Raw genomic sequence first — 12,923 nt, 5'->3', positions numbered from 1 at the left:
TTTACATTCACGAGCTCACATGCTGTCAAAACATTTAGCAGTCATTGGACAAGTCCACAGACATAATGCCACGCGATCCGTAAAGAACGAGTTTGGGTGACGAATGAACATTATAACCTAGTTGACTGTCAATCATGTGTAACATTCCTTCCTTCCTTCCTTCCACTCAACAGCAGTGGCAAGCTTCTCCACTCAGGTTTTTCCCGTTGCCCTCCCACTGCAGACCCCACTAAGCTTGGTTGTGACGTAATAAATGCTGTAACGGATCCGCTTGCACGAAGGAATGTTTTATGAAGCTTTACAACTCCACGAACTCAACCATTTGCATCCACAGAAGCAGGAAATGTACAATAGCAAATAATGAAATATCAGTAAGGTAAAGAGAGAAATCGTGTTAATAAAATACATACAGCTATATGACAGTGTATGCAAATGATGCAGGCGACAAACTGTCGTGATGTCGTGGTTGTAGGACCATGGACGTGTCTGTACTATTAAATCTTTATTTGTTCACTTGACAGTCTGTTGGCAAAATATATTTTCTGTACAATCGAGTCCACAGTTCTATTCTTCTAGTATACAAACCTTGTCAAATGCCTGTAATGATACAACTTTGCAAGATGATAGCTCCAAGCACCTGAGCAAACAAATACAAAGTAAAATCAAACATCAGGCATTTACATTCTCACAAGATGTCTGCAATCGCTCACAAAAGTAAGATTTGTTTAACTTCCTGTGGGTTTTTAAGTTTCAAGTTTAAACTATCTTTACACTGCCCTTCCTTGTCCAGTCCTGCTAATCTGATCTGACTTTTAAGTGGGGTGGATTTATCTCTACCCTTCTCCACTAAGCTACCCCACTTAGGTTCCGTCTGTCTCTCCTCTCTCTCATCTTACTGACAGTTATCAATAGCACCACACCGAGTAGACGACTACGCAGTTGTGCGCTGACGTAGAAAACTGGTTTTGTGAACACTATTTCTCTTATTGCGTCTCACCTCACGTCAAACTAGTCTTTGACGTCATTTTGTCGTCTGGTCTCACCTCTGGTAATCACCTCCGGACTACCTGCCCTCTACACAGGTAGCACGATGCCAGGGGAGGTAAGGGCGGTATTCGTGTAAATAATATCTTGTCGCAGTCATTTTGTGCTCGGGTAGACCTTTAAGATGCGAGGCGTCGTCCGCTACGACCAGTGAGCGCTACTCCATATTTTTGTAATGTTCGTCAACTGTGTGTGTGTGTGCAGAGGCCTATGTACGTTGTTCTTCACTTGATATTGTGTTGTTTTGTGGTGTAGGTCGTGGTGGCGGTGAGAAGAAAGTGTGTGTGTGTCAAAGTTGTGGTTCACCAGCAATGTACTCCATCTCCAGACTGTAAAACAAACAATATTGTTTTTACTTACTCCAGATGAATCTTAAGGATGTGACTATACTTAGCAATTTGTTTATATGGTGGTCACGTGATATGATACCGTTCACAATTCACAGTTCAATGTTCAGCGGTCCCTGCTTCGTATACACAATACTCAAGTCTAGCCACGCTGGCCTCAACTTCCAATGCACTATTTATTCTCAATACCTCGCCTATACATTCACTAGGTCCGCGGACACGTTAACGTCTTCTACAAGACGGACCATTCGTCGGCCACTCGCTACCTCGCCACCCGGATAAGTGACGTTTCTTTCTTTGTACCCGACTGTCTTGTTTCTTTCTTTCGGTGAGTGTTTTTCTTCCTGTGGGCGTATCTCTCGTCACTTTTCTTCCTTGAAGATGTAAAGCATGGCCTAAAGGGGGGCGTTGGTCGCCTTGGGCGATACCCGGCTACAGCTGGTCCATAACGGGTAGGACTGTTACACAGCTATCTCCCCTGGCCGTACGTCACTCGCGGCCAGTTACGTAGATGTTTTTGCTGACTGGACACTGGTGCTGAACATGGCAGCTAGACGGTTGTCGCGTCAGTCGTGGAAATGTGATGCCAGCTTGCCCAGTTCGAGGTGGATTTCCCCACACTAATTGCTCTAATCAAAACTTTACCCTAACATTAATAAAAGTAGAAAATAAGTAGAAAATTAGTTTTCTCCGGTGGAAAAATTGTGACTGCTAAAGAACAATTTTTTCAAAATAAAAATCCGTACATATTAAGCATGACATGAAATGAATGAGCACAATTCAGTTAAATCCCAACAGTCGCTAAAATCATTACCACATATTCATCTGCCTAAATACATAAAGCAACCAGAAATCAATTGCAACAATGAACCTTCATTACAAAAAAAATCGTTACCACATAAACCAATTCACCCAAAAAAGGTATCCTCTTACAACTCAGCCATCTCATTATAGTTCGTTGTACACAGATCATATCACTGCACAGACTGTTGCAATCAACCATCTCATTATAGTTCGTTGTACACAGATCATATCACTGTACACAGACTGTTGCAATCAACCATCTCATTATAGTTCGTTGTACACAGATCACATCACTGTACACAGACTGTTGCAATCAACCATCTCATTATAGTTCGTTGTACACAGATCATATCACTGTACACAGACTGTTGCAATCAACCATCTCATCCTCACAGAAATGTGCGTTCTACACAGCGCGTTCGTGCAGCAGCATTGCACTTTTCTAGCACTTAGCTTACAAGGTACACTCGGGGTACCCCACTTTACCACTTGAGTGGACATAGTTGGCCCTGGGCTCAAAATACACCAGTGCTAGCAGTGTTCATAACATGCTACATAAAAGGTCGAATGCAGTACTGCACATTGTGAACAGCTGATACGAGACTGGTTATAACACATCGTCATAAAAAAAATTCATCGTTAGTGCACTCATCATCATCCATCATCCATCATTCACCATCAATCATCATTCACCATCCATCATCATCAATCATATTTTTAAAAAAAATCGGCATTAGTACACTCCTGTACACACTAAAAGTTATAATCATCCAACATAGACTTATTCATCCATCACTATTGCTACATCAATGAAAATCATAGTTCACAATCAACAACAACAACAAAAAAATGTGGTCATAACATGCTAATCTACATCTTTACATATGCCGTGGGTGTCTAGGGTGGATGTGACCACGTATTCCCAATGTCGTCTTCTTTTTTGTCTGTTTGCTGTTATTACCACGGTCATCTTCTATGTGAGGCCTGTCTGTACTGTGGTCGGCGTGCCACGATGATGTCTTCTCTTTGTCCTTTTTCGCTGCTACGAGTGTCCGCCGGTAGCGGTTAGCACGATTCCTAAAAGCAAAGTAGTACTTGCTCTCTTCGAACAACTTCATTTTGGACTTGACTGCCTTTCCGATAAGTTCTTCTCGAGCACGGCGAGATATCCGGGAGATAAGGCGCCCAATGAGAGTCTGTTTGCCAGTCCTGACAGGCTATTGTACCAGCTGATCACCGTCACCACTGGAATAGTATCCACCTTGTATTTATAAGGCGCCTCTTGAACCTAAGTTTACATATTCCGATGTTGAGCCAAATGTGTGGGTAAGATGTCAGTCTGCAGCGGAGTTTTACTTGTTTACACTGTCACCATTTCCATGTCCTTGATCTTGTATATTCGCGCCATCTTGAGATCACCTTAGTTGTTTCTCGTATTTCTCTCTTTTCCTGCTCCCTCCTTTTGTTTACTACATTATTCTACCACTGAACATTCAAATCCGCTTTCTCTTTCTCTCCTGCAGCTAATATATTTTTATTTGCATATTTTTAGTAAAATTTTACATCTTAAAACTATTTTGTAATTGTAAACAATTTTTAAAATATTTGAATTACTTTTATTTCACGCGTAGCCTCACGGGCCTATCGATGAGAACTGTATGTGGTATTTATGGACCTCTTTGACTGGTGTCTCTGGTTGCGCAATGTTGCCTGGCAACTCGATCTGCTAAGTGATGGTGTCTTTCAAACCTAAGTTGACTTCATGAATATAGAAACATTCTGCTGGAGTAGATAAAGACGGAAATATAGTTCGCGAGACGGAGGTAGAAACGCGCAAGTTTCTGTTCATGTGTGCACAGACTGCACTGTGTTATATTGACATCAATCCCACTGAGAATGATTTCCAAGCTGTTAAGTGGTTGGGAGGAAGGAGAGAAAGAGTAGACCTGTGTGTGTGCTGCGTGCGTGTATATGTGTTTTGTGAGTGCGTTCGTAAAATAAAAGAGATGGTGCGTGGACTGTAATTAACTTCTGCTGTCTTTGTCCTTTGCCCAACTCGATGGCTGAACTTTCGAACCTGCCGGTAATTGAGCAATCAAATGACAGTAAAACTGGAAACGGAAACAGGGAAAAACTCAGGTAACGTTTTGTTGACGAGGGCTTTCTGCTAACATCAATGTCATCGCGTCATCATTGGCAAGTTTGTGTTTATCTACTTATTGTTGCCTTGTTTCAGGTGCTCGACTGAAGCTAGCCAACTCCTCAGGGTCGTCTGTGGAGGAAGGAAGCGTGCTGAATACTTACTCACGTCTTTTAGACCCTCGACAGATATCCTCGTCTTCACCTAATGGTTGCAAGATGACGAGACGGCGACTACATGGCGCAAAATTACTCTGACACGAGATTCGTCACAAAGTAACCATCGCCAGGAAATATTTAAATCATTTATGCTCTCTGAGAAGTTGCTTCAGAGATTAGCAGAGAGTTCCAATCATGCGGTTTTGTATAAAAAAGCGACATGTTCCCTTGCTGGTCATGACCTTCCTAATGGCAGCGTTGGTTTACCTGTTGATCACAGGTGAACGAGAAGAACGATACATTATGAAAATGCTGGGCCTGCAGGGTGGACGTGAAGCGCTCGGGGAGAGGGTGATGCCCACTGTGACACCGCTGGTCGACATGAGCTTCTCCTCCTTGAGCCTGCACGACATTAAGCGGTATATCGCCCGTTACAACGAGATCCAGCCAGTCCAGAACGCAGACAAGTTTGTGTTCGACAACAGCAACACCGGCATCGTCTTCGTCATCCAGGTGCATACCCGTTACGAAGAGCTGCAGCTGCTCGTGAACACTCTGGAAAAGGTCAAGGGCATCCACACGTGTCTGCTGCTCTTTAGTCATGACGTCATCAACGAAACTTTTAATCAGTATATTTCCAAGATAACCTTTGCCCCCGTGCTCCAAATCTTCTTTCCCTTTTCTACGCAGCTGTACCCACACGTCTTCCCGGGTACGCATCCCAACGACTGCTCGAGGGACGACACATTAACAGCCGCGCAGGAGAAGGGGTGCAACAACGCCAACTACCCGGATGGTCACGGACACTACCGCAGGAGTCAGGTGACTCAGATGAAGCACCACTGGATTTGGATGCTGCGTTTCGCGTTCGAGAACGTTCGAATGTTGCGGCAGTTCAAAGGCGTGGTCGTGCAGCTGGACGACGATTGCTACGTCGTGGAGGACACGGTGCACGTGCTTCGGAAGTCCGCGGTGCTGATGAGCAGGGACTGCCCAGACTGCATCGTGGTGTTAGCAGCGCCCTTCCGGTTGCCGCCTGAAGCGCACCTACTGAGGGGCAACAGGAAGAGGTCAGCGACTATGTGGAAGAAGGCCTGGAGGACCGGGTCGTGTGTGGGGCTGTCGTTCAGTTCCTACATCTGGCAGCAGCTGCGAGGCTGCTCCGCCACCTTCTGTCGGGTGGATGACTACAACTGGGACTGGTCGCTCTTGCACACGGCGCACACGTGTTTTGAGAACCGATTCCTGAAAGTTCTGCAACCACAGCTCGGCAGAGTTCATCACACGGGGGTCTGCCGAGGCACCCACGTAGTTAACCAGGAGGCCACAACTTGCACCCTGAAGCAGGTTCAGCAGATGATCGAGGCCTCGCTCAGAATGAAAGAGCTGTTTCCCGAAAATATTAGGGTTGTTGATCTGGCTTTGGAGAAAACCTTCGACAGTTATACCCCTTGGGGCGGGTGGAGCGATCCTCGCGACCTGGCGCTTTGTGAAAAACTGTTTCACGATGATTCGCACGTCGATTTGCTACAAATTCACCTCCTGGTCACAGCTGCTAACAATACAGTGTAAATATAACGAACAGAATAAGTAACTATTATTTAACAAACTGGAAGAAAAGCCTTATTTAATTCCTAACGAGAATCGGTTAATATTAAGCTTTCCCTGACGAAAAGTTTAAAGTTTCAGGCATGAAACCCTAACCCTACAATTGCCATGTAAAAGTGTAAACAGGGGCGGAGCAAGGCCCTCGGCTACAGACAACTACTGCGCCCCACTTCACACCAATGAACTATTTATCAACAAAAATATTGGAATGATTCTACGTTTAGGCTTAACTCTATTTTCCTAACTGAAAATATAAATAATAAACATAACTCTAGATATTACTATTTATGATTGTCGTGGCCTGTCTCAGGACATCAGATTTACATTCACGAGCTCACATGCAGTCAAAACATTTAGCAGTCATTGGACAAGTCCACAGACATAATGCCACGCGATCCGTAAAGAACGAGTTTGTGTGACGAATGAACATCGCAGACAGTATGTAAACATTTAAAAAACGTTTTAAAACGCTTACATGGCTGTAATAAGGTTTTCTTTTTGAGATGAAACATTTTAAAAACGTTTTAAAAACATTTACCAAAAAAAACATTTTGAAATGTTAGAGCCAATCTGCGGCGTAGATACTGACAATCCTCACAAAAAAGCTTTTTAAAGACTTTGTTATATTTGTCTTATCACTGGGTTTGATAGTTTAAAATCATTGCAGTTTATAAAACATCTATGCTACTCAATATTTGCTATTCTTCTTGTGGATGCACTTACTCCCATGATTCCTAGCGGCGCGACATTTTCTCCGCTGATGTACTGTTGTAATCTTTTCTCTTTGTTTACCACACACATACTGCAGGTTCCTAGTTATAAAACTCTATATATCGTGTTCAGTACAACACAGATTTAATGTATGCTTATTAGGTGTGACGTGTCAAAGTTTTCCTTTTGACTAGTCCTCGTACATAATAATGCTCGTACATAATCTAATACGTTACGGCAGTTGATAGTTCAAATCTGTCATACTGGACGAAGCGGAGAAGAGCTAATAAAATTGTAGAAGCAGAGTTGGCAGAACTGAAAGAAGAAAGTCAGATATATTCAATACAAACTGATACAAACAATCACGATGCACTGTCCCGTAGAGAAGGTGCTCACAGTTTTACATCTACAGAGTCAAAGAACAGTTGGAACCAGCAGACACCAGAACTGTCAGCGACAACATGATGATCGGTTTGATCCACTGATATCTTCAGACAGCGACAGTGAGACAGATACAGATTTGGCCACACAGCTGGCATATAGGGCCACAACCTTTAACCTTTCCAACAGTTTACTTTCAGCACTTCTTGCCTTGTTGCGACAAAGCATCCTGTAATAACTGCTTGCTTGAATTCATTGCTAAGCCATTATCTATGGCTGAAATGGTACCACTGGTATTGTGTAATCATTTCTCGCTATGGTGTACATTTGTGTTACATGTTCTTAAAATGTACGTTATGGATGACAGATTGTTTAATAACATTAAATTATGTGACATGATAACATTGCATGCCATTATTCTCGATGTATCTTATAACTTCACAAAGAAACAACCCTTTCAGATGAGTTTTTGGTTGCCAGACGAAAAGTGGATAACAGCCAGTATACATCAAACTTGGATACAACAGATGATGACAGCACTAACGGTTGAAAAGAAGGGAAGAGGAAGAGAAACAAGTAGTCACATTGTGTCTTGTTTGAGTTATAGAATGACAGGGATTAGGGAATCCTTAGGTTTGGAGAACAACTTACAAGATTAATACAGATTCCCAGTATTGCAGTTCATTTCAATTTTTCGTTCGTAAATAAGGTAAGTACTTCTGTGTAGGTCATCGTTATGTTGACCCCTTGGGATCTGAATAATACATGCGTGTGTGTGTGTGTGCGTGTGTGTATGCGTGCGCGAATGTGCATGTCTAAATTTTTCTTACAGGGTGCACGCTCTTCGAATTCATGTTTTCCAACTAGGGTCATTTGCTAATAATAAGAAGAAAGAGAAGTGATTGTCTTACACTGATCACTAAAATGTTCATGAATATTCCATGGTAGTATATTGGGCATTTTTTCTTTTTCTTGATTTTTTTCTTTTTTTAGGCACCGAGGAAGAGGAAAGAAAGTGACCTAGAGTGAGTGTGGTTCACAAGACGATCACCATATGCACATGTAATCAACTCTTCCCGGCATGCATCCATCATACGTTAACCTCATTCTGATATAACTGGCAACATATGCATTCGCTGGCACGTGTAGGGATTTCACTTTCTCCTCCTCCAACTCATTTCTTTTTAATTTCACATTCAATCAACATCTTTTTGAGAAGTTTAAGTTGCTGACAGAAACATTACTTTAAGTACCAGACTTTAGAATACAACATTCAGTGCATGTATGATGATATTGATGACAATATAACGTTGTTGCAACTACTAAAATTATTTTTGCACATTTATCTGTAGGTAATTCAATACTTATAAAATCAAAATTTTACGTTTATTTTACGTAAAGACCTGCATTTTCAAATCAAAATTATGAATTAAAAATCGAAATTTCATCTAGTAGATTCAAAAGTAACAGCAAGGACACATCATGAGTTCTAGTCAGTACCGGTAACAATGGAGTTGTCTCTCTTGCAGGTCCGTTGGTAGGTTTCGGGGTGAACATCGATGGTTTCTCGCCCAGCGTCAAGACGGGGAAGACGAGGCCCCCTCAGCCCAAGGAGAAGAAGAAGCCGGTTGTCAGACAGTCTAACATACAAGTCAGTTCGTTATTTTACTAGCCAGAGCAAATCCTGTCATTAAGACAACTACTATCTCGTTGACGATCCTCTAGCTACTCCTTCAGCGCCTTTGTGCCTGCAGTCATTAACTTAGTATTTCAAAGATGGTTTTAATTTACCTTCTTTCACATAATCTGAGCTTCGTATTCTGGAACTGCTGCCGCTAAAGTTCCATTTTGGAGAGCCTCGATTGTCAGCTGCTGATCTCCTCAATATTCTTTGCCTCAGGTACAGCTGACAGGGTTCCCAGGTCCTTGCAAGGTCCTTTTAAGTCCTTTTATATTGAATTTTCGCCAAAAGGCCTTTTAAGTCCTTTTATTTGCCATGCGGTCCTTTCAAATTCTCACACAGGTCCTTACATTTTCTCTGTGACCCTTTTAAGTCCTTTTATCGATAAAATATTACCACAAATTTATTTCCGGAGTCGACTTTGGCGCAAAATACCGACGATTTTTCGCCGCATGTTTGGTCTACACATCTGTACAACACTAGTTGCCCTTCCGTATTCGCAAAAAACACTCTTTTTAAAAAGTCTTTAGAAACTTACTCTTTCTTGAACTTTGATCTTCTAGTACTACTGTGCATAGCTCTATTTCTCTCTCTCTCTCTTCCCGTTAGAGTGTGCGTGCGAGAGAGAGACACGTGAACTGACTTTTGTATTACACCAAAGAATGGCTTTCAGGTTTTGCAATTATTATTACTTAGATTTCTAGAAAACTTGGAACATTAACGGTGTATGTTATCAGCGCGCTAAGGACACTTTTTAAGTTATCTAATCTAAATATGGCAGACAGGCATCAAAATTAACTCTTTGATTATTTATTACTAGAAATACATGTATTTGAGAACATAGAGAAGACCACAGATCATAAATAATACATCTTTCCGACCACACAAGAGAAAAACATAAGCATTGATGACTGTCACTTAGGTCCTTACGAATGCATGAAAGGTCCTTTTAAGGTCCTTTTTTGGCACCATCCCTGATCCCTGGGAACCCTGAGCTGAGTTGTTCAGCATCCGAAATGTAGACGTGGATTGAATTGTAAAGGGACAGAACTGTTGTTAACTTATCATGTCTAAGAAAAGAGTTGCTTCCCGTTGACTGGATCCATTTACACAATGGCTGAGCGCCAACTTTATCTGCAATGTTAGATATGCTGGATTTGTACTGCTTATCTTCTGATGGCTTGTAAACTCACTTTTTTTATAGGCATTCTGCACGCAACCCAATGAGCAGCAAGAAAGGAAATATTCTATCTCACTATGACTTGACATGGTATGGACAGGAACATATGCAGTCTGGCTCACAGTTTTCCAAATTAGTTGCGCACGCTGGTGATGCATCTTGCTAGATATCATTCATATTATCTGTAATTCTCTAGACAACAATGTTGCAAACTAGTTTGAGTGCGTCCCTGTCTGTGTTTCTGAATGTAAATAGCCATGGGCCTGTCCATAGGATGTGGTGATATAAAAATTTGCTGTATTGTCATTATTGCTTTAAGTCAGTGGTTCTCAAAGTTTTTCGGACCGCGGACCACTTTACTTAAGTAAAAGCTATGGCGGACCACCAAGGCCTAAGTAAAACATATGGCGGACCACCGAGGCCTAAAAATCAGTCTGTACTATAAATTTCAAATTTAAATTGCCGCATTTGTTTCATTTTAATTCAAAACTATATGTCCTTTTGTAAAAGTAATATTGTTATAAGTTGACATAAAACTACGTACATCGTTCTTTGTAATTAAAATGTTAATGTGAGGAATGCATCACTTTAAACATCACTTTGCTGACATATGACGACTGTCAGCCGCGGACCACCTGACTTAAGCCCGCGGACCACTAGTGGTCCACGGACCACACTTTGAGAACCACTGCTTTAAGTGTTTACACTGGAAGCCAAGAACAGTTTTTAGGTAAACCACCTCTGTCTTGATGGCAGTAACTGTCTTTTTTAAAAGGAAGGTGCTTAAGCATGTGGTCCACTTGTCTCGCAGAGGTTCAACGGGCACTAATTTGTTTTGTAGAATACATTTGTTTAGGTGGTCTTTGTCAATGTTCAAACTCTTCTGCTAAAGGCGCCGCCTATTGGCAGCCATCACATTATGATGTTGATCTTGATGGTGTGTCCTGAGACCTGCTGCATTCTGAGTTGTCGACTGTAAGAGGAGCTGCTGTTCATCAGCAGATTTCATCACAAACTACTTTGTCGTTGTTTTATTTCGCTTCAGCACATTGAGTGTGGCCTGATGAAATATTGGACAATGCCCGGGTAAAAATGGTTATTTCCAGGTCATAAAAGCATGCCTCCCCAAGATGATTATAAAGCTTGCAGTCCTGGAGCTCTGCAGTGACATCCGGGCCTGTGATAACATACTCATGGCTAAAAATCTGTCAGTTTTCTGATTTGTGAACCAGTTCCCTGCAGAGGTTAGCTTCCTGCACTCTCCTTTTGTCATGGGTGCTGAGTTCTAAAAACTTTTCAAAGTTATCATCAGGAAAAAAATCTCAACATTGGAGACAGATCCGGCATGACGATGGATGCTGCACTGTTGTCTCACCATTCTTTCAGATGGGTTAGTCTGCAACTGGACATCAGGAATGTAAAATCTGGAATATGCAGTTTCGGCAGAGAAGATGCCAGTATGGATTTGTAACTCTGTCAAAGAGCATTGCCAGAGCTGCAGAATAAACATTTATCTCATCACTGAGAGCATCCAATAGCCCACTTTTCAACTTCTGATTTCCTGATGAAAAGTGACAATCAATTGTGTTATTTAACAGGCTGGCAGCTCCAAGGAAAACAGCACTGAGCCTGTTGTATCTAAAGACTGGTGTTGCTGGTCTTGTTCCCATCATACCACAATAGGCAACTCTTTTATTCTTGCATCCGGTCTGTTGGTCACTCTGGGGCCTAACACCTCACAAGCTGTACGGATGTTGCGGACTGCTGCTGCCTCCTTAATGAGCCAATTAGCAAAGCGGAATGCTTTATGTCGGCCAATTTTTCTTGGCCGCAGTCCATCTGCAGTATGCGAAGGGCCCTTTCAGCAGCAGAGACTGGGAAACTGGGGAGTAACCGAACCGATAGAAAGATCCCGCCCATCCTGCCCAAGTCGAGCGAAGGGATCCTGCACAAGACAGCAGCAGACGTGGCATCCACAGACACCGCCTCCATAGCCACTGGAATCGAAAGTCTTTCCTCCCAAACGCCATTGGACGCATCCCACAATGCCACAGTGCCGTGGACTCGGCAGTACTTCCGGACAAGAACGTTGGCGCTGACGTCAAAACACACGTGACTGGTGAAGGAGCAATGACGTCAAAGAAGCGCCGAAAGAAGCAGCGAGGGCGGGTGACGTCCGCCGTGCTCATGTCCAAGGCTGCGGAGACCGGGGAGGGCTCCATCCCGCTGCCTCTCGTGTCGGACGAACACGATCGTCGTCCATTTTTCTACTACAACGGCAAGCGTGAGCGCACCTTCATCGAGCCCGTGGTTACACTGTGGTCGCACTACATGCACACCTCGGGTGGCTCTCCCCGAGAACGCGCCATCAAGGCCTTGTCCGTTGCAGCCGCTTTCAAGGACAAGCCCTGGCTCAGTCAGATCCGCATCGCCCTCAAGCTGACCTCCAACCCGCTCAAGCGGAACGTCCGCTTACTGCACGGCACGAGGACAACACCTGCCATGTAAAAGTGTAAACAGGGGCGGAGCAAGGCCCTCGGCTACAGACAACTACTGCGCCCCACTTCACACCAATGAACTATTTATCAACAAAAATATTGGAATGATTCTACGTTTAGGCTTAACTCTATTTTCATAACTGACAATATAAATAATAAACATAACTCTAGATATTACTATTTATGATTGTCGTGGACTGTCTCAGGACATCAGATTTATATTCACGAGCTGACATGCTGTCGAAACATTTAGCAGTCATTGGACAAGTCCACAGACATAATGCCACGCGATCCGTAAAGAACGAGTTTGGGAGACGAATGAACATTATAACCTAGTTGAATGTCAATCACGTGTAACATTCCTTCCTTCC

The 12,923-nt window shown here is 42.9% G+C and overlaps 1 protein-coding gene across 2 annotated transcripts; it reads left to right on the top strand.

The window, feature by feature from the left end:
* The first annotated feature begins 1,010 nt into the window (after positions 1-1,010).
* LOC112561356 (alpha-1,6-mannosyl-glycoprotein 2-beta-N-acetylglucosaminyltransferase-like) lies at positions 1,011-6,377 on the top strand. Of its 2 annotated transcripts, none has more exons than XM_025233786.1 (2): positions 1,011-1,102; positions 4,432-6,377. In XM_025233786.1, exon 2 carries the CDS (start codon positions 4,689-4,691, stop codon positions 6,063-6,065), a length of 1,377 nt encoding a protein of 458 aa, XP_025089571.1. In that variant the 5' UTR covers positions 1,011-1,102; positions 4,432-4,688; the 3' UTR covers positions 6,066-6,377. The 2 variants fall into 2 exon arrangements, with proteins under 2 accessions (XP_025089571.1, XP_025089572.1); XM_025233787.1 differs by lacking the exon at positions 1,011-1,102 and adding an exon at positions 3,386-3,521.
* The last annotated feature ends 6,546 nt before the right edge of the window (positions 6,378-12,923 follow it).

The sequence above is a fragment of the Pomacea canaliculata genome, linkage group LG4 (genome assembly GCF_003073045.1).
Source record: "Pomacea canaliculata isolate SZHN2017 linkage group LG4, ASM307304v1, whole genome shotgun sequence".
NCBI classification, from domain to species: Eukaryota; Metazoa; Mollusca; class Gastropoda; order Architaenioglossa; family Ampullariidae; genus Pomacea; species Pomacea canaliculata.
Note: the sequence above shows the minus strand (reverse complement) of the source record. Positions and strands in the feature narration are given on the sequence as shown.